Below are 22112 nucleotides of genomic sequence, written 5' to 3' on the forward strand. Positions count from 1 at the left end.
TTCAGTTTCGATTACAATTTTTAAAGTATCTCGGAACGAGATAGAAAATTTGACATTAGACGTTTTCATGCAGGTATAATGTTAACAACATTCTGATCGAAGTCCAAACATTTGCGAACAGATCATTATTTAAAAAATAGAAAAAAATCACTAAAAATTCAGTTAGTCAGTTTGATGAAATTACTCTATACTCGAGGTTTCTGTAACTGATGTCTATCCTGTGATATCCTTTGGCAAATAAAATATTTTTCCTAATATTCATGAGAAGTACTTCAAAATCTCTATTGCATGGTGTCTATTTCATTATTAAAATATTATTCAAATATATACAGTAAGCAGATAATATTTCTTCCTAAAAAGGAATTACTGCATTGAACTGTACTTCGTACTCGTGCAAGAAATCTTATTTCCGAAACCACTTCCTGGTAATTTCTGATGTAACGAGTTAATTTTAACAAAGGAAATGAGTTAAATTTCTATAATTGTGAGTATAAAACTTTTTTTCAGTCATTTAATAAACTGAAGATAATATTTTCATTCAATCTATTACATACCCGTGCCAGTTGTTCCTCCACTACCTGTGGTTCCAGTTCCTGTAGATCCCGCCGTTCCACCACTACTCGTTGTTCCAGTTCCAGTGGATCCACCACTAGACATGGTGCCTCCAGTGCCAGTAGTTCCTGTTCCTCCAGATCCCGATGTTCCACCTGTACCCGTGGTTCCAGTTCCTGCAGTTCCACCACTCGATGTTGTTCCAGTACCTGTCGAACCGGCTGTCGCTCCGCTCGATGTTGTACCTTCACTACCTGCAGTTCCAGTACCAGTTGTGGCACCACTAGAGGTTGTGCCTCCGCTGCCAGTGCTTCCCGTTCCACCACTGGGTGTCGTGCCACCTGTCGGAAAAGGAGTCAACTTCCGTGATTAAGCTCAAAATTTGCCTTACGAATTGATTTTAAATTAGATTTACTTATTGAAATATTAGTTTTTATTCATATGGGTTTCAAATCGTATTAACCTTCTTTTGATTGTTTTATTTAGCCTACTTCAAGAAGGAAAGTACGTTTACATTGCGCAGATGCGAACTCATTTCGCATAAAATTCGTGGCTGCAATCTCAGATGATGTGTCTCTAATGTTCTGCCAACATTCGGAATTCGGCGAAGTGTGATGAAAAGCATTTTGCTAATGAGAACACAATATATCCAACTTACCGCTTGGAGCTCCTTGTGACACAGCAGTGCCTGCACTTCCTGTACCAGCAGTTCCCGATGTGCCTCCACTTGGTGTGGAGCCCCCTGATAAAATATAAAATGAACTCTTTGAAAATATTATGTTAATTATTTATATATGAGAAAAAATTGGGGCTTTAGATACATATTACGAAATATCATGCTTCAGTTTCGATTACAATTTTCAAAGTATCTCGGAACGAGATAGAAAATTTGACATTAGACGTTTTCATGCAGGTATAATGTTAACAACATTCTGATCGAAGTCCAAACATTTGCGAACAGATCATTATTTAAAAAATAGAAAAAAATCACTAAAAATTCAGTTAGTCAGTTTGATGAAATTACTCTATACTCGAGGTTTCTGTAACTGATGTCTATCCTGTGATATCCTTTGGCAAATAAAATATTTTTCCTAATATTCATGAGAAGTACTTCAAAATCTCTATTGCATGGTGTCTATTTCATTATTAAAATATTATTCAAATATATACAGTAAGCAGATAATATTTCTTCCTAAAAAGGAATTACTGCATTGAACTGTACTTCGTACTCGTGCAATAAATCTTATTTCCGAAACCACTTCCTGGTAATTTCTGATGTAACGAGTTAATTTTAACAAAGGAAATGAGTTAAATTTCTATAATTGTGAGTATAAAACTTTTTATCATTCATTTAATAAACTGAAGAGAATATTTTCATTCAATCTATTACATACCCGTGCCAGTTGTTCCTCCACTACCTGTGGTTCCAGTTCCTGTAGATCCCGCCGTGCCACCACTACTCGTTGTTCCAGTTCCAGTGGATCCACCACTAGACATGGTGCCTCCAGTGCCAGTAGTTCCTGTTCCTCCAGATCCCGATGTTCCACCTGTACCCGTGGTTCCAGTTCCTGCAGTTCCACCACTCGATGTTGTTCCAGTACCTGTCGAACCGGCTGTCGCTCCGCTCGATGTTGTACCTTCACTACCTGCAGTTCCAGTAGCAGTTGTGGCACCACTAGAGGTTGTGCCTCCGCTGCCAGTGCTTCCCGTTCCACCACTGGGTGTCGTGCCACCTGTCGGAAAAGGAGTCAACTTCCGTGATTAAGCTCAAAATTTGCCTTACGAATTGATTTTAAATTAGATTTACTTATTGAAATATTAGTTTTTATTCATATGGGTTTCAAATCGTATTAACCTTCTTTTGATTGTTTTATTTAGCCTACTTCAAGAAGGAAAGTACGTTTAAATTGCGCAGATGCGAACTCATTTCGCATAAAATTCGTGGCTGCAATCTCAGATGATGTGTCTCTAATGTTCTGCCAACATTCGGAATTCGGCGAAGTGTGATGAAAAGCATTTTGCTAATGAGAACACAATATATCCAACTTACCGCTTGGAGCTCCTTGTGACACAGCAGTGCCTGCACTTCCTGTACCAGCAGTTCCCGATGTGCCTCCACTTGGTGTGGAGCCCCCTGATAAAATATAAAATGAACTCTTTGAAAATATTATGTTAATTATTTATATATGAGAAAAAATTGGGGCTTTAGATACATATTACGAAATATCATGCTTCAGTTTCGATTACAATTTTTAAAGTATCTCGGAACGAGATAGAAAATTTGACATTAGACGTTTTCATGCAGGTATAATGTTAACAACATTCTGATCGAAGTCCAAACATTTGCGAACAGATCATTATTTAAAAAATAGAAAAAAATCAATAAAAATTCAGTTAGTCAGTTTGATGAAATTACTCTATACTCGCGGTTTCTGTAACTGATGTCTATCCTGTGATATCCTTTGGCAAATAAAATATTTTTCCTAATATTCATGAGAAGTACTTCAAAATCTCTATTGCATGGTGTCTATTTCATTATTAAAATATTATTCAAATATATACAGTAAGCAGATAATATTTCTTCCTAAAAAGGAATTACTGCATTGAACTGTACTTCGTACTCGTGCAATAAATCTTATTTTCGAAACCACTTCCTGGTAATTTCTGATGTAACGAGTTAATTTTAACAAAGGAAATGAGTTAAATTTCTATAATTGTGAGTATAAAACTTTTTATCAGTCATTTAATAAACTGAAGAGAATATTTTCATTCAATCTATTACATACCCGTGCCAGTTGTTCCTCCACTACCTGTGGTTCCAGTTCCTGTAGATCCCGCCGTTCCACCACTACTCGTTGTTCCAGTTCCAGTGGATCCACCACTAGACATGGTGCCTCCAGTGCCAGTAGTTCCTGTTCCTCCAGATCCCGATGTTCCACCTGTACCCGTGGTTCCAGTTCCTGCAGTTCCACCACTCGATGTTGTTCCAGTACCTGTCGAACCGGCTGTCGCTCCGCTCGATGTTGTACCTTCACTACCTGCAGTTCCAGTACCAGTTGTGGCACCATTAGAGGTTGTGCCTCCGCTGCCAGTGCTTCCCGTTCCACCACTGGGTGTCGTGCCACCTGTCGGAAAAGGAGTCAACTTCCGTGATTAAGCTCAAAATTTGCCTTACGAATTGATTTTAAATTAGATTTACTTATTGAAATATTAGTTTTTATTCATATGGGTTTCAAATCGTATTAACCTTCTTTTGATTGTTTTATTTAGCCTACTTCAAGAAGGAAAGTACGTTTACATTGCGCAGATGCGAACTCATTTCGCATAAAATTCGTGGCTGCAATCTCAGATGATGTGTCTCTAATGTTCTGCCAACATTCGGAATTCGGCGAAGTGTGATGAAAAGCATTTTGCTAATGAGAACACAATATATCCAACTTACCGCTTGGAGCTCCTTGTGACACAGCAGTGCCTGCACTTCCTGTACCAGCAGTTCCCGATGTGCCTCCACTTGGTGTGGAGCCCCCTGATAAAATATAAAATGAACTCTTTGAAAATATTATGTTAATTATTTATATATGAGAAAAAATTGGGGCTTTAGATACATATTACGAAATATCATGCTTCAGTTTCGATTACAATTTTTAAAGTATCTCGGAACGAGATAGAAAATTTGACATTAGACGTTTTCATGCAGGTATAATGTTAACAACATTCTGATCGAAGTCCAAACATTTGCGAACAGATCATTATTTAAAAAATAGAAAAAAATCAATAAAAATTCAGTTAGTCAGTTTGATGAAATTACTCTATACTCGCGGTTTCTGTAACTGATGTCTATCCTGTGATATCCTTTGGCAAATAAAATATTTTTCCTAATATTCATGAGAAGTACTTCAAAATCTCTATTGCATGGTGTCTATTTCATTATTAAAATATTATTCAAATATATACAGTAAGCAGATAATATTTCTTCCTAAAAAGGAATTACTGCATTGAACTGTACTTCGTACTCGTGCAATAAATCTTATTTTCGAAACCACTTCCTGGTAATTTCTGATGTAACGAGTTAATTTTAACAAAGGAAATGAGTTAAATTTCTATAATTGTGAGTATAAAACTTTTTATCAGTCATTTAATAAACTGAAGAGAATATTTTCATTCAATCTATTACATACCCGTGCCAGTTGTTCCTCCACTACCTGTGGTTCCAGTTCCTGTAGATCCCGCCGTTCCACCACTACTCGTTGTTCCAGTTCCAGTGGATCCACCACTAGACATGGTGCCTCCAGTGCCAGTAGTTCCTGTTCCTCCAGATCCCGATGTTCCACCTGTACCCGTGGTTCCAGTTCCTGCAGTTCCACCACTCGATGTTGTTCCAGTACCTGTCGAACCGGCTGTCGCTCCGCTCGATGTTGTACCTTCACTACCTGCAGTTCCAGTACCAGTTGTGGCACCATTAGAGGTTGTGCCTCCGCTGCCAGTGCTTCCCGTTCCACCACTGGGTGTCGTGCCACCTGTCGGAAAAGGAGTCAACTTCCGTGATTAAGCTCAAAATTTGCCTTACGAATTGATTTTAAATTAGATTTACTTATTGAAATATTAGTTTTTATTCATATGGGTTTCAAATCGTATTAACCTTCTTTTGATTGTTTTATTTAGCCTACTTCAAGAAGGAAAGTACGTTTACATTGCGCAGATGCGAACTCATTTCGCATAAAATTCGTGGCTGCAATCTCAGATGATGTGTCTCTAATGTTCTGCCAACATTCGGAATTCGGCGAAGTGTGATGAAAAGCATTTTGCTAATGAGAACACAATATATCCAACTTACCGCTTGGAGCTCCTTGTGACACAGCAGTGCCTGCACTTCCTGTACCAGCAGTTCCCGATGTGCCTCCACTTGGTGTGGAGCCCCCTGATAAAATATAAAATGAACTCTTTGAAAATATTATGTTAATTATTTATATATGAGAAAAAATTGGGGCTTTAGATACAAATTACGAAATATCATGCTTCAGTTTCGATTACAATTTTTAAAGTATCTCGGAACGAGATAGAAAATTTGACATTAGACGTTTTCATGCAGGTATAATGTTAACAACATTCTAATCGAAGTCCAAACATTTGCGAACAGATCATTATTTAAAAAATAGAAAAAAATCACTAAAAATTCAGTTAGTCAGTTTGATGAAATTACTCTATACTCGAGGTTTCTGTAACTGATGTCTATCCTGTGATATCCTTTGGCAAATAAAATATTTTTCCTAATATTCATGAGAAGTACTTCAAAATCTCTATTGCATGGTGTCATTTTCATTATTAAAATATTATTCAAATATATACAGTAAGCAGATAATATTTCTTCCTAAAAAGGAATTACTGCATTGAACTGTACTTCGTACTCGTGCAATAAATCTTATTTCCGAAACCACTTCCTGGTAATTTCTGATGTAACGAGTTAATTTTAACAAAGGAAATGAGTTAAATTTCTATAATTGTGAGTATAAAACATTTTATCAGTCATTTAATAAACTGAAGATAATATTTTCATTCAATCTATTACATACCCGTGCCAGTTGTTCCTCCACTACCTGTGGTTCCAGTTCCTGTAGATCCCGCCGTTCCACCACTACTCGTTGTTCCAGTTCCAGTGGATCCACCACTAGACATGGTGCCTCCAGTGCCAGTAGTTCCTGTTCCTCCAGATCCCGATGTTCCACCTGTACCCGTGGTTCCAGTTCCTGCAGTTCCACCACTCGATGTTGTTCCAGTACCTGTCGAACCGGCTGTCGCTCCGCTCGATGTTGTACCTTCACTACCTGCAGTTCCAGTACCAGTTGTGGCACCACTAGAGGTTGTGCCTCCGCTGCCAGTGCTTCCCGTTCCACCACTGGGTGTCGTGCCACCTGTCGGAAAAGGAGTCAACTTCCGTGATTAAGCTCAAAATTTGCCTTACGAATTGATTTTAAATTAGATTTACTTATTGAAATATTAGTTTTTATTCATATGGGTTTCAAATCGTATTAACCTTCTTTTGATTGTTTTATTTAGCCTACTTCAAGAAGGAAAGTACGTTTACATTGCGCAGATGCGAACTCATTTCGCATAAAATTCGTGGCTGCAATCTCAGATGATGTGTCTCTAATGTTCTGCCAACATTCGGAATTCGGCGAAGTGTGATGAAAAGCATTTTGCTAATGAGAACACAATATATCCAACTTACCGCTTGGAGCTCCTTGTGACACAGCAGTGCCTGCACTTCCTGTACCAGCAGTTCCCGATGTGCCTCCACTTGGTGTGGAGCCCCCTGATAAAATATAAAATGAACTCTTTGAAAATATTATGTTAATTATTTATATTTGAGAAAAAATTGGGGCTTTAGATACAAATTACGAAATATCATGCTTCAGTTTCGATTACAATTTTTAAAGTATCTCGGAACGAGATAGAAAATTTGACATTAGACGTTTTCATGCAGGTATAATGTTAACAACATTCTGATCGAAGTCCAAACATTTGCGAACAGATCATTATTTAAAAAATAGAAAAAAATCACTAAAAATTCAGTTAGTCAGTTTGATGAAATTACTCTATACTCGAGGTTTCTGTAACTGATGTCTATCCTGTGATATCCTTTGGCAAATAAAATATTTTTCCTAATATTCATGAGAAGTACTTCAAAATCTCTATTGCATGGTGTCTATTTCATTATTAAAATATTATTCAAATATATACAGTAAGCAGATAATATTTCTTCCTAAAAAGGAATTACTGCATTGAACTGTACTTCGTACTCGTGCAATAAATCTTATTTCCGAAACCACTTCCTGGTAATTTCTGATGTAACGAGTTAATTTTAACAAAGGAAATGAGTTAAATTTCTATAATTGTGAGTATAAAACATTTTATCAGTCATTTAATAAACTGAAGATAATATTTTCATTCAATCTATTACATACCCGTGCCAGTTGTTCCTCCACTACCTGTGGTTCCAGTTCCTGTAGATCCCGCCGTTCCACCACTACTCGTTGTTCCAGTTCCAGTGAATCCACCACTAGACATGGTGCCTCCAGTGCCAGTAGTTCCTGTTCCTCCAGATCCCGATGTTCCACCTGTACCCGTGGTTCCAGTTCCTGCAGTTCCACCACTCGATGTTGTTCCAGTACCTGTCGAACCGGCTGTCGCTCCGCTCGATGTTGTTCCAGTACCTGTCGAACCGGCTGTCGCTCCGCTCGATGTTGTACCTTCACTACCTGCAGTTCCAGTACCAGTTGTGGCACCACTAGAGGTTGTGCCTCCGCTGCCAGTGCTTCCCGTTCCACCACTGGGTGTTGTGCCACCTGTCGGAAAAGGAGTCAACTTCCGTGATTAAGCTCAAAATTTGCCTTACGAATTGATTTTAAATTAGATTTACTTATTGAAATATTAGTTTTTATTCATATGGGTTTCAAATCGTATTAACCTTCTTTTGATTGTTTTATTTAGCCTACTTCAAGAAGGAAAGTACGTTTACATTGCGCAGATGCGAACTCATTTCGCATAAAATTCGTGGCTGCAATCTCCGATGATGTGTCTCTAATGTTCTGCCAACATTCGGAATTCGGCGAAGTGTGATGAAAAGCATTTTGCTAATGAGAACACAATATATCCAACTTACCGCTTGGAGCTCCTTGTGACACAGCAGTGCCTGCACTTCCTGTACCAGCAGTTCCCGATGTGCCTCCACTTGGTGTGGAGCCCCCTGATAAAATATAAAATGAACTGTTTGAAAATATTATGTTAATTATTTATATTTGAGAAAAAATTGGGGCTTTAGATACAAATTACGAAATATCATGCTTCAGTTTCGATTACAATTTTTAAAGTATCTCGGAACGAGATAGAAAATTTGACATTAGACGTTTTCATGCAGGTATAATGTTAACAACATTCTGATCGAAGTCCAAACATTTGCGAACAGATCATTATTTAAAAAATAGAAAAAAATCACTAAAAATTCAGTTAGTCAGTTTGATGAAATTACTCTATACTCGCGGTTTCTGTAACTGATGTCTATCCTGTGATATCCTTTGGCAAATAAAATATTTTTCCTAATATTCATGAGAAGTACTTCAAAATCTCTATTGCATGGTGTCTATTTCATTATTAAAATATTATTCAAATATATACAGTAAGCAGATAATATTTCTTCCTAAAAAGGAATTACTGCATTGAACTGTACTTCGTACTCGTGCAATAAATCTTATTTCCGAAACCACTTCCTGGTAATTTCTGATGTAACGAGTTAATTTTAACAAAGGAAATGAGTTAAATTTCTATAATTGTGAGTATAAAACATTTTATCAGTCATTTAATAAACTGAAGATAATATTTTCATTCAATCTATTACATACCCGTGCCAGTTGTTCCTCCACTACCTGTGGTTCCAGTTCCTGTAGATCCCGCCGTTCCACCACTACTCGTTGTTCCAGTTCCAGTGGATCCACCACTAGACATGGTGCCTCCAGTGCCAGTAGTTCCTGTTCCTCCAGATCCCGATGTTCCACCTGTACCCGTGGTTCCAGTTCCTGTAGTTCCACCACTCGATGTTGTTCCAGTACCTGTCGAACCGGCTGTCGCTCCGCTCGATGTTGTACCTTCACTACCTGCAGTTCCAGTACCAGTTGTGGCACCACTAGAGGTTGTGCCTCCGCTGCCAGTGCTTCCCGTTCCACCACTGGGTGTCGTGCCACCTGTCGGAAAAGGAGTCAACTTCCGTGATTAAGCTCAAAATTTGCCTTACGAATTGATTTTAAATTAGATTTACTTATTGAAATATTAGTTTTTATTCATATGGGTTTCAAATCGTATTAACCTTCTTTTGATTGTTTTATTTAGCCTACTTCAAGAAGGAAAGTACGTTTACATTGCGCAGATGCGAACTCATTTCGCATAAAATTCGTGGCTGCAATCTCAGATGATGTGTCTCTAATGTTCTGCCAACATTCGGAATTCGGCGAAGTGTGATGAAAAGCATTTTGCTAATGAGAACACAATATATCCAACTTACCGCTTGGAGCTCCTTGTGACACAGCAGTGCCTGCACTTCCTGTACCAGCAGTTCCCGATGTGCCTCCACTTGGTGTGGAGCCCCCTGATAAAATATAAAATGAACTCTTTGAAAATATTATGTTAATTATTTATATTTGAGAAAAAATTGGGGCTTTAGATACAAATTACGAAATATCATGCTTCAGTTTCGATTACAATTTTTAAAGTATCTCGGAACGAGATAGAAAATTTGACATTAGACGTTTTCATGCAGGTATAATGTTAACAACATTCTGATCGAAGTCCAAACATTTGCGAACAGATCATTATTTAAAAAATAGAAAAAAATCACTAAAAATTCAGTTAGTCAGTTTGATGAAATTACTCTATACTCGAGGTTTCTGTAACTGATGTCTATCCTGTGATATCCTTTGGCAAATAAAATATTTTTCCTAATATTCATGAGAAGTACTTCAAAATCTCTATTGCATGGTGTCTATTTCATTATTAAAATATTATTCAAATATATACAGTAAGCAGATAATATTTCTTCCTAAAAAGGAATTACTGCATTGAACTGTACTTCGTACTCGTGCAATAAATCTTATTTCCGGAACCACTTCCTGGTAATTTCTGATGTAACGAGTTAATTTTAACAAAGGAAATGAGTTAAATTTCTATAATTGTAAGTATAAAACATTTTATCAGTCATTTAATAAACTGAAGATAATATTTTCATTCAATCTATTACATACCCGTGCCAGTTGTTCCTCCACTACCTGTGGTTCCAGTTCCTGTAGATCCCGCCGTTCCACCACTACTCGTTGTTCCAGTTCCAGTGAATCCACCACTAGACATGGTGCCTCCAGTGCCAGTAGTTCCTGTTCCTCCAGATCCCGATGTTCCACCTGTACCCGTGGTTCCAGTTCCTGCAGTTCCACCACTCGATGTTGTTCCAGTACCTGTCGAACCGGCTGTCGCTCCGCTCGATGTTGTACCTTCACTACCTGCAGTTCCAGTACCAGTTGTGGCACCACTAGAGGTTGTGCCTCCGCTGCCAGTGCTTCCCGTTCCACCACTGGGTGTTGTGCCACCTGTCGGAAAAGGAGTCAACTTCCGTGATTAAGCTCAAAATTTGCCTTACGAATTGATTTTAAATTAGATTTACTTATTGAAATATTAGTTTTTATTCATATGGGTTTCAAATCGTATTAACCTTCTTTTGATTGTTTTATTTAGCCTACTTCAAGAAGGAAAGTACGTTTACATTGCGCAGATGCGAACTCATTTCGCATAAAATTCGTGGCTGCAATCTCCGATGATGTGTCTCTAATGTTCTGCCAACATTCGGAATTCGGCGAAGTGTGATGAAAAGCATTTTGCTAATGAGAACACAATATATCCAACTTACCGCTTGGAGCTCCTTGTGACACAGCAGTGCCTGCACTTCCTGTACCAGCAGTTCCCGATGTGCCTCCACTTGGTGTGGAGCCCCCTGATAAAATATAAAATGAACTGTTTGAAAATATTATGTTAATTATTTATATTTGAGAAAAAATTGGGGCTTTAGATACAAATTACGAAATATCATGCTTCAGTTTCGATTACAATTTTTAAAGTATCTCGGAACGAGATAGAAAATTTGACATTAGACGTTTTCATGCAGGTATAATGTTAACAACATTCTGATCGAAGTCCAAACATTTGCGAACAGATCATTATTTAAAAAATAGAAAAAAATCACTAAAAATTCAGTTAGTCAGTTTGATGAAATTACTCTATACTCGAGGTTTCTGTAACTGATGTCTATCCTGTGATATCCTTTGGCAAATAAAATATTTTTCCTAATATTCATGAGAAGTACTTCAAAATCTCTATTGCATGGTGTCTATTTCATTATTAAAATATTATTCAAATATATACAGTAAGCAGATAATATTTCTTCCTAAAAAGGAATTACTGCATTGAACTGTACTTCGTACTCGTGCAATAAATCTTATTTCCGGAACCACTTCCTGGTAATTTCTGATGTAACGAGTTAATTTTAACAAAGGAAATGAGTTAAATTTCTATAATTGTAAGTATAAAACATTTTATCAGTCATTTAATAAACTGAAGATAATATTTTCATTCAATCTATTACATACCCGTGCCAGTTGTTCCTCCACTACCTGTGGTTCCAGTTCCTGTAGATCCCGCCGTTCCACCACTACTCGTTGTTCCAGTTCCAGTGAATCCACCACTAGACATGGTGCCTCCAGTGCCAGTAGTTCCTGTTCCTCCAGATCCCGATGTTCCACCTGTACCCGTGGTTCCAGTTCCTGCAGTTCCACCACTCGATGTTGTTCCAGTACCTGTCGAACCGGCTGTCGCTCCGCTCGATGTTGTACCTTCACTACCTGCAGTTCCAGTACCAGTTGTGGCACCACTAGAGGTTGTGCCTCCGCTGCCAGTGCTTCCCGTTCCACCACTGGGTGTTGTGCCACCTGTCGGAAAAGGAGTCAACTTCCGTGATTAAGCTCAAAATTTGCCTTACGAATTGATTTTAAATTAGATTTACTTATTGAAATATTAGTTTTTATTCATATGGGTTTCAAATCGTATTAACCTTCTTTTGATTGTTTTATTTAGCCTACTTCAAGAAGGAAAGTACGTTTACATTGCGCAGATGCGAACTCATTTCGCATAAAATTCGTGGCTGCAATCTCCGATGATGTGTCTCTAATGTTCTGCCAACATTCGGAATTCGGCGAAGTGTGATGAAAAGCATTTTGCTAATGAGAACACAATATATCCAACTTACCGCTTGGAGCTCCTTGTGACACAGCAGTGCCTGCACTTCCTGTACCAGCAGTTCCCGATGTGCCTCCACTTGGTGTGGAGCCCCCTGATAAAATATAAAATGAACTGTTTGAAAATATTATGTTAATTATTTATATTTGAGAAAAAATTGGGGCTTTAGATACAAATTACGAAATATCATGCTTCAGTTTCGATTACAATTTTTAAAGTATCTCGGAACGAGATAGAAAATTTGACATTAGACGTTTTCATGCAGGTATAATGTTAACAACATTCTGATCGAAGTCCAAACATTTGCGAACAGATCATTATTTAAAAAATAGAAAAAAATCACTAAAAATTCAGTTAGTCAGTTTGATGAAATTACTCTATACTCGAGGTTTCTGTAACTGATGTCTATCCTGTGATATCCTTTGGCAAATAAAATATTTTTCCTAATATTCATGAGAAGTACTTCAAAATCTCTATTGCATGGTGTCTATTTCATTATTAAAATATTATTCAAATATATACAGTAAGCAGATAATATTTCTTCCTAAAAAGGAATTACTGCATTGAACTGTACTTCGTACTCGTGCAATAAATCTTATTTCCGAAACCACTTCCTGGTAATTTCTGATGTAACGAGTTAATTTTAACAAAGGAAATGAGTTAAATTTCTATAATTGTGAGTATAAAACATTTTATCAGTCATTTAATAAACTGAAGATAATATTTTCATTCAATCTATTACATACCCGTGCCAGTTGTTCCTCCACTACCTGTGGTTCCAGTTCCTGTAGATCCCGCCGTTCCACCACTACTCGTTGTTCCAGTTCCAGTGGATCCACCACTAGACATGGTGCCTCCAGTGCCAGTAGTTCCTGTTCCTCCAGATCCCGATGTTCCACCTGTACCCGTGGTTCCAGTTCCTGCAGTTCCACCACTCGATGTTGTTCCAGTACCTGTCGAACCGGCTGTCGCTCCGCTCGATGTTGTACCTTCACTACCTGCAGTTCCAGTACCAGTTGTGGCACCACTAGAGGTTGTGCCTCCGCTGCCAGTGCTTCCCGTTCCACCACTGGGTGTCGTGCCACCTGTCGGAAAAGGAGTCAACTTCCGTGATTAAGCTCAAAATTTGCCTTACGAATTGATTTTAAATTAGATTTACTTATTGAAATATTAGTTTTTATTCATATGGGTTTCAAATCGTATTAACCTTCTTTTGATTGTTTTATTTAGCCTACTTCAAGAAGGAAAGTACGTTTACATTGCGCAGATGCGAACTCATTTCGCATAAAATTCGTGGCTGCAATCTCAGATGATGTGTCTCTAATGTTCTGCCAACATTCGGAATTCGGCGAAGTGTGATGAAAAGCATTTTGCTAATGAGAACACAATATATCCAACTTACCGCTTGGAGCTCCTTGTGACACAGCAGTGCCTGCACTTCCTGTACCAGCAGTTCCCGATGTGCCTCCACTTGGTGTGGAGCCCCCTGATAAAATATAAAATGAACTCTTTGAAAATATTATGTTAATTATTTATATTTGAGAAAAAATTGGGGCTTTAGATACAAATTACGAAATATCATGCTTCAGTTTCGATTACAACTTTTAAAGTATCTCGGAACGAGATAGAAAATTTGACATTAGACGTTTTCATGCAGGTATAATGTTAGCAACATTCTGATCGAAGTCCAAACATTTGCGAACAGATTATTATTTAAAAAATAGAAAAAAATCACTAAAAATTCAGTTAGTCAGTTTGATGAAATTACTCTATACTCGAGGTTTCTGTAACTGATGTCTATCCTGTGATATCCTTTGGCAAATAAAATATTTTTCCTAATATTCATGAGAAGTACTTCAAAATCTCTATTGCATGGTGTCTATTTCATTATTAAAATATTATTCAAATATATACAGTAAGCAGATAATATTTCTTCCTAAAAAGGAATTACTGCATTGAACTGTACTTCGTACTCGTGCAATAAATCTTATTTCCGGAACCACTTCCTGGTAATTTCTGATGTAACGAGTTAATTTTAACAAAGGAAATGAGTTAAATTTCTATAATTGTAAGTATAAAACATTTTATCAGTCATTTAATAAACTGAAGATAATATTTTCATTCAATCTATTACATACCCGTGCCAGTTGTTCCTCCACTACCTGTGGTTCCAGTTCCTGTAGATCCCGCCGTTCCACCACTACTCGTTGTTCCAGTTCCAGTGAATCCACCACTAGACATGGTGCCTCCAGTGCCAGTAGTTCCTGTTCCTCCAGATCCCGATGTTCCACCTGTACCCGTGGTTCCAGTTCCTGCAGTTCCACCACTCGATGTTGTTCCAGTACCTGTCGAACCGGCTGTCGCTCCGCTCGATGTTGTACCTTCACTACCTGCAGTTCCAGTACCAGTTGTGGCACCACTAGAGGTTGTGCCTCCGCTGCCAGTGCTTCCCGTTCCACCACTGGGTGTTGTGCCACCTGTCGGAAAAGGAGTCAACTTCCGTGATTAAGCTCAAAATTTGCCTTACGAATTGATTTTAAATTAGATTTACTTATTGAAATATTAGTTTTTATTCATATGGGTTTCAAATCGTATTAACCTTCTTTTGATTGTTTTATTTAGCCTACTTCAAGAAGGAAAGTACGTTTACATTGCGCAGATGCGAACTCATTTCGCATAAAATTCGTGGCTGCAATCTCCGATGATGTGTCTCTAATGTTCTGCCAACATTCGGAATTCGGCGAAGTGTGATGAAAAGCATTTTGCTAATGAGAACACAATATATCCAACTTACCGCTTGGAGCTCCTTGTGACACAGCAGTGCCTGCACTTCCTGTACCAGCAGTTCCCGATGTGCCTCCACTTGGTGTGGAGCCCCCTGATAAAATATAAAATGAACTGTTTGAAAATATTATGTTAATTATTTATATTTGAGAAAAAATTGGGGCTTTAGATACAAATTACGAAATATCATGCTTCAGTTTCGATTACAATTTTTAAAGTATCTCGGAACGAGATAGAAAATTTGACATTAGACGTTTTCATGCAGGTATAATGTTAACAACATTCTGATCGAAGTCCAAACATTTGCGAACAGATCATTATTTAAAAAATAGAAAAAAATCACTAAAAATTCAGTTAGTCAGTTTGATGAAATTACTCTATACTCGAGGTTTCTGTAACTGATGTCTATCCTGTGATATCCTTTGGCAAATAAAATATTTTTCCTAATATTCATGAGAAGTACTTCAAAATCTCTATTGCATGGTGTCTATTTCATTATTAAAATATTATTCAAATATATACAGTAAGCAGATAATATTTCTTCCTAAAAAGGAATTACTGCATTGAACTGTACTTCGTACTCGTGCAATAAATCTTATTTCCGAAACCACTTCCTGGTAATTTCTGATGTAACGAGTTAATTTTAACAAAGGAAATGAGTTAAATTTCTATAATTGTGAGTATAAAACATTTTATCAGTCATTTAATAAACTGAAGATAATATTTTCATTCAATCTATTACATACCCGTGCCAGTTGTTCCTCCACTACCTGTGGTTCCAGTTCCTGTAGATCCCGCCGTTCCACCACTACTCGTTGTTCCAGTTCCAGTGGATCCACCACTAGACATGGTGCCTCCAGTGCCAGTAGTTCCTGTTCCTCCAGATCCCGATGTTCCACCTGTACCCGTGGTTCCAGTTCCTGCAGTTCCACCACTCGATGTTGTTCCAGTACCTGTCGAACCGGCTGTCGCTCCGCTCGATGTTGTACCTTCACTACCTGCAGTTCCAGTACCAGTTGTGGCACCACTAGAGGTTGTGCCTCCGCTGCCAGTGCTTCCCGTTCCACCACTGGGTGTCGTGCCACCTGTCGGAAAAGGAGTCAACTTCCGTGATTAAGCTCAAAATTTGCCTTACGAATTGATTTTAAATTAGATTTACTTATTGAAATATTAGTTTTTATTCATATGGGTTTCAAATCGTATTAACCTTCTTTTGATTGTTTTATTTAGCCTACTTCAAGAAGGAAAGTACGTTTACATTGCGCAGATGCGAACTCATTTCGCATAAAATTCGTGGCTGCAATCTCAGATGATGTGTCTCTAATGTTCTGCCAACATTCGGAATTCGGCGAAGTGTGATGAAAAGCATTTTGCTAATGAGAACACAATATATCCAACTTACCGCTTGGAGCTCCTTGTGACACAGCAGTGCCTGCACTTCCTGTACCAGCAGTTCCCGATGTGCCTCCACTTGGTGTGGAGCCCCCTGATAAAATATAAAATGAACTCTTTGAAAATATTATGTTAATTATTTATATTTGAGAAAAAATTGGGGCTTTAGATACAAATTACGAAATATCATGCTTCAGTTTCGATTACAACTTTTAAAGTATCTCGGAACGAGATAGAAAATTTGACATTAGACGTTTTCATGCAGGTATAATGTTAGCAACATTCTGATCGAAGTCCAAACATTTGCGAACAGATTATTATTTAAAAAATAGAAAAAAATCACTAAAAATTCAGTTAGTCAGTTTGATGAAATTACTCTATACTCGAGGTTTCTGTAACTGATGTCTATCCTGTGATATCCTTTGGCAAATAAAATATTTTTCCTAATATTCATGAGAAGTACTTCAAAATCTCTATTGCATGGTGTCTATTTCATTATTAAAATATTATTCAAATATATACAGTAAGCAGATAATATTTCTTCCTAAAAAGGAATTACTGCATTGAACTGTACTTCGTACTCGTGCAATAAATCTTATTTCCGAAACCACTTCCTGGTAATTTCTGATGTAACGAGTTAATTTTAACAAAGGAAATGAGTTAAATTTCTATAATTGTGAGTATAAAACATTTTATTAGTCATTTAATAAACTGAAGATAATATTTTCATTCAATCTATTACATACCCGTGCCAGTTGTTCCTCCACTACCTGTGGTTCCAGTTCCTGTAGATCCCGCCGTTCCACCACTACTCGTTGTTCCAGTTCCAGTGGATCCACCACTAGACATGGTGCCTCCAGTGCCAGTAGTTCCTGTTCCTCCAGATCCCGATGTTCCACCTGTACCCGTGGTTCCAGTTCCTGCAGTTCCACCACCCGATGTTGTTCCAGTACCTGTCGAACCGGCTGTCGCTCCGCTCGATGTTGTACCTTCACTACCTGCAGTTCCAGTACCAGTTGTGGCACCACTAGAGGTTGTGCCTCCGCTGCCAGTGCTTCCCGTTCCACCACTGGGTGTTGTGCCACCTGTCGGAAAAGGAGTCAACTTCCGTGATTAAGCTCAAAATTTGCCTTACGAATTGATTTTAAATTAGATTTACTTATTGAAATATTAGTTTTTATTCATATGGGTTTCAAATCGTATTAACCTTCTTTTGATTGTTTTATTTAGCCTACTTCAAGAAGGAAAGTACGTTTACATTGCGCAGATGCGAACTCATTTCGCATAAAATTCGTGGCTGCAATCTCAGATGATGTGTCTCTAATGTTCTGCCAACATTCGGAATTCGGCGAAGTGTGATGAAAAGCATTTTGCTAATGAGAACACAATATATCCAACTTACCGCTTGGAGCTCCTTGTGACACAGCAGTGCCTGCACTTCCTGTACCAGCAGTTCCCGATGTGCCTCCACTTGGTGTGGAGCCCCCTGATAAAATATAAAATGAACTCTTTGAAAATATTATGTTAATTATTTATATTTGAGAAAAAATTGGGGCTTTAGATACAAATTACGAAATATCATGCTTCAGTTTCGATTACAACTTTTAAAGTATCTCAGAACGAGATAGAAAATTTGACATTAGACGTTTTCATGCAGGTATAATGTTAGCAACATTCTGATCGAAGTCCAAACATTTGCGAACAGATCATTATTTAAAAAATAGAAAAAAATCACTAAAAATTCAGTTAGTCAGTTTGATGAAATTACTCTATACTCGAGGTTTCTGTAACTGATGTCTATCCTGTGATATCCTTTGGCAAATAAAATATTTTTCCTAATATTCATGAGAAGTACTTCAAAATCTCTATTGCATGGTGTCTATTTCATTATTAAAATATTATTCAAATATATACAGTAAGCAGATAATATTTCTTCCTAAAAAGGAATTACTGCATTGAACTGTACTTCGTACTCGTGCAATAAATCTTATTTCCGAAACCACTTCCTGGTAATTTCTGATGTAACGAGTTAATTTTAACAAAGGAAATGAGTTAAATTTCTATAATTGTGAGTATAAAACATTTTATTAGTCATTTAATAAACTGAAGATAATATTTTCATTTAATCTATTACATAACCGTGCCAGTTGTTCCTCCACTACCTGTGGTTCCAGTTCCTGTAGATCCCGCCGTTCCACCACTACTCGTTGTTCCAGTTCCAGTGGATCCACCACTAGACATGGTGCCTCCAGTGCCAGTAGTTCCTGTTCCTCCAGATCCCGATGTTCCACCTGTACCCGTGGTTCCAGTTCCTGCAGTTCCACCACTCGATGTTGTTCCAGTACCTGTCGAACCGGCTGTCGCTCCGCTCGATGTTGTACCTTCACTACCTGCAGTTCCAGTACCAGTTGTGGCACCACTAGAGGTTGTGCCTCCGCTGCCAGTGCTTCCCGTTCCACCACTGGGTGTTGTGCCACCTGTCGGAAAAGGAGTCAACTTCCGTGATTAAGCTCAAAATTTGCCTTACGAATTGATTTTAAATTAGATTTACTTATTGAAATATTAGTTTTTATTCATATGGGTTTCAAATCGTATTAACCTTCTTTTGATTGTTTTATTTAGCCTACTTCAAGAAGGAAAGTACGTTTACATTGCGCAGATGCGAACTCATTTCGCATAAAATTCGTGGCTGCAATCTCAGATGATGTGTCTCTAATGTTCTGCCAACATTCGGAATTCGGCGAAGTGTGATGAAAAGCATTTTGCTAATGAGAACACAATATATCCAACTTACCGCTTGGAGCTCCTTGTGACACAGCAGTGCCTGCACTTCCTGTACCAGCAGTTCCCGATGTGCCTCCACTTGGTGTGGAGCCCCCTGATAAAATATAAAATGAACTCTTTGAAAATATTATGTTAATTATTTATATTTGAGAAAAAATTGGGGCTTTAGATACAAATTACGAAATATCATGCTTCAGTTTCGATTACAATTTTTAAAGTATCTCGGAACGAGATAGAAAATTTGACATTAGACGTTTTCATGCAGGTATAATGTTAACAACATTCTGATCGAAGTCCAAACATTTGCGAACAGATCATTATTTAAAAAATAGAAAAAAATCACTAAAAATTCAGTTAGTCAGTTTGATGAAATTACTCTATACTCGAGGTTTCTGTAACTGATGTCTATCCTGTGATATCCTTTGGCAAATAAAATATTTTTCCTAATATTCATGAGAAGTACTTCAAAATCTCTATTGCATGGTGTCTATTTCATTATTAAAATATTATTCAAATATATACAGTAAGCAGATAATATTTCTTCCTAAAAAGGAATTACTGCATTGAACTGTACTTCGTACTCGTGCAATAAATCTTATTCCCGAAACCACTTCCTGGTAATTTCTGATGTAACGAGTTAATTTTAACAAAGGAAATGAGTTAAATTTCTATAATTGTGAGTATAAAACATTTTATCAGTCATTTAATAAACTGAAGATAATATTTTCATTCAATCTATTACATACCCGTGCCAGTTGTTCCTCCACTACCTGTGGTTCCAGTTCCTGTAGATCCCGCCGTTCCACCACTACTCGTTGTTCCAGTTCCAGTGGATCCACCACTAGACATGGTGCCTCCAGTGCCAGTAGTTCCTGTTCCTCCAGATCCCGATGTTCCACCTGTACCCGTGGTTCCAGTTCCTGCAGTTCCACCACTCGATGTTGTTCCAGTACCTGTCGAACCGGCTGTCGCTCCGCTCGATGTTGTACCTTCACTACCTGCAGTTCCAGTACCAGTTGTGGCACCACTAGAGGTTGTGCCTCCGCTGCCAGTGCTTCCCGTTCCACCACTGGGTGTCGTGCCACCTGTCGGAAAAGGAGTCAACTTCCGTGATTAAGCTCAAAATTTGCCTTACGAATTGATTTTAAATTAGATTTACTTATTGAAATATTAGTTTTTATTCATATGGGTTTCAAATCGTATTAACCTTCTTTTGATTGTTTTATTTAGCCTACTTCAAGAAGGAAAGTACGTTTACATTGCGCAGATGCGAACTCATTTCGCATAAAATTCGTGGCTGCAATCTCAGATGATGTGTCTCTAATGTTCTGCCAACATTCGGAATTCGGCGAAGTGTGATGAAAAGCATTTTGCTAATGAGAACACAATATATCCAACTTACCGCTTGGAGCTCCTTGTGACACAGCAGTGCCTGCACTTCCTGTACCAGCAGTTCCCGATGTGCCTCCACTTGGTGTGGAGCCCCCTGATAAAATATAAAATGAACTGTTTGAAAATATTATGTTAATTATTTATATTTGAGAAAAAATTGGGGCTTTAGATACAAATTACGAAATATCATGCTTCAGTTTCGATTACAATTTTTAAAGTATCTCGGAACGAGATAGAAAATTTGACATTAGACGTTTTCATGCAGGTATAATGTTAACAACATTCTGATCGAAGTCCAAACATTTGCGAACAGATCATTATTTAAAAAATAGAAAAAAATCACTAAAAATTCAGTTAGTCAGTTTGATGAAATTACTCTATACTCGAGGTTTCTGTAACTGATGTCTATCCTGTGATATCCTTTGGCAAATAAAATATTTTTCCTAATATTCATGAGAAGTACTTCAAAATCTCTATTGCATGGTGTCTATTTCATTATTAAAATATTATTCAAATATATACAGTAAGCAGATAATATTTCTTCCTAAAAAGGAATTACTGCATTGAACTGTACTTCGTACTCGTGCAATAAATCTTATTCCCGAAACCACTTCCTGGTAATTTCTGATGTAACGAGTTAATTTTAACAAAGGAAATGAGTTAAATTTCTATAATTGTGAGTATAAAACATTTTATCAGTCATTTAATAAACTGAAGATAATATTTTCATTCAATCTATTACATACCCGTGCCAGTTGTTCCTCCACTACCTGTGGTTCCAGTTCCTGTAGATCCCGCCGTTCCACCATTACTCGTTGTTCTAGTTCCAGTGGATCCACCACTAGACATGGTGCCTCCAGTGCCAGTAGTTCCTGTTCCTCCAGATCCCGATGTTCCACCTGTACCCGTGGTTCCAGTTCCTGCAGTTCCACCACTCGATGTTGTTCCAGTACCTGTCGAACCGGCTGTCGCTCCGCTCGATGTTGTACCTTCACTACCTGCAGTTCCAGTACCAGTTGTGGCACCACTAGAGGTTGTGCCTCCGCTGCCAGTGCTTCCCGTTCCACCACTGGGTGTCGTGCCACCTGTCGGAAAAGGAGTCAACTTCCGTGATTAAGCTCAAAATTTGCATTACGAATTGATTTTAAATTAGATTTACTTATTGAAATATTAGTTTTTATTCATATGGGTTTCAAATCGTATTAACCTTCTTTTGATTGTTTTATTTAGCCTACTTCAAGAAGGAAAGTACGTTTACATTGCGCAGATGCGAACTCATTTCGCATAAAATTCGTGGCTGCAATCTCAGATGATGTGTCTCTAATGTTCTGCCAACATTCGGAATTCGGCGAAGTGTGATGAAAAGCATTTTGCTAATGAGA

The 22112-nt window shown here is 37.9% G+C and overlaps 1 protein-coding gene across 1 annotated transcript in view; it reads right to left on the reverse strand.

Annotated features, from left to right (window-relative positions):
- Positions 1-546: 546 nt before the first annotated feature.
- LOC129971713 (mucin-19-like) overlaps positions 547-22112 on the reverse strand; it is an 81645-nt gene continuing 60079 nt past the window's right edge. The window contains exons 30-60 of the mRNA XM_056085690.1: positions 21477-21815; positions 20741-20824; positions 20085-20423; positions 19349-19432; positions 18717-19031; positions 17957-18040; positions 17301-17639; positions 16565-16648; positions 15909-16247; positions 15173-15256; positions 14517-14855; positions 13781-13864; positions 13125-13463; positions 12389-12472; positions 11733-12071; positions 10997-11080; positions 10341-10679; positions 9605-9688; positions 8949-9287; positions 8213-8296; positions 7515-7895; positions 6779-6862; positions 6123-6461; positions 5387-5470; positions 4731-5069; positions 3995-4078; positions 3339-3677; positions 2603-2686; positions 1947-2285; positions 1211-1294; positions 547-893 (exon numbers count right to left, since the gene is read on the reverse strand). Coding sequence (XP_055941665.1) covers positions 547-893; positions 1211-1294; positions 1947-2285; positions 2603-2686; positions 3339-3677; positions 3995-4078; positions 4731-5069; positions 5387-5470; positions 6123-6461; positions 6779-6862; positions 7515-7895; positions 8213-8296; positions 8949-9287; positions 9605-9688; positions 10341-10679; positions 10997-11080; positions 11733-12071; positions 12389-12472; positions 13125-13463; positions 13781-13864; positions 14517-14855; positions 15173-15256; positions 15909-16247; positions 16565-16648; positions 17301-17639; positions 17957-18040; positions 18717-19031; positions 19349-19432; positions 20085-20423; positions 20741-20824; positions 21477-21815 — 6710 coding nt within the window. The remainder of the gene's footprint in view (positions 894-1210; positions 1295-1946; positions 2286-2602; positions 2687-3338; positions 3678-3994; positions 4079-4730; positions 5070-5386; positions 5471-6122; positions 6462-6778; positions 6863-7514; positions 7896-8212; positions 8297-8948; positions 9288-9604; positions 9689-10340; positions 10680-10996; positions 11081-11732; positions 12072-12388; positions 12473-13124; positions 13464-13780; positions 13865-14516; positions 14856-15172; positions 15257-15908; positions 16248-16564; positions 16649-17300; positions 17640-17956; positions 18041-18716; positions 19032-19348; positions 19433-20084; positions 20424-20740; positions 20825-21476; positions 21816-22112) is intronic.

This window comes from Argiope bruennichi, chromosome 6 (assembly GCF_947563725.1).
Source record: "Argiope bruennichi chromosome 6, qqArgBrue1.1, whole genome shotgun sequence".
Taxonomy (NCBI): domain Eukaryota; kingdom Metazoa; phylum Arthropoda; class Arachnida; order Araneae; family Araneidae; genus Argiope; species Argiope bruennichi.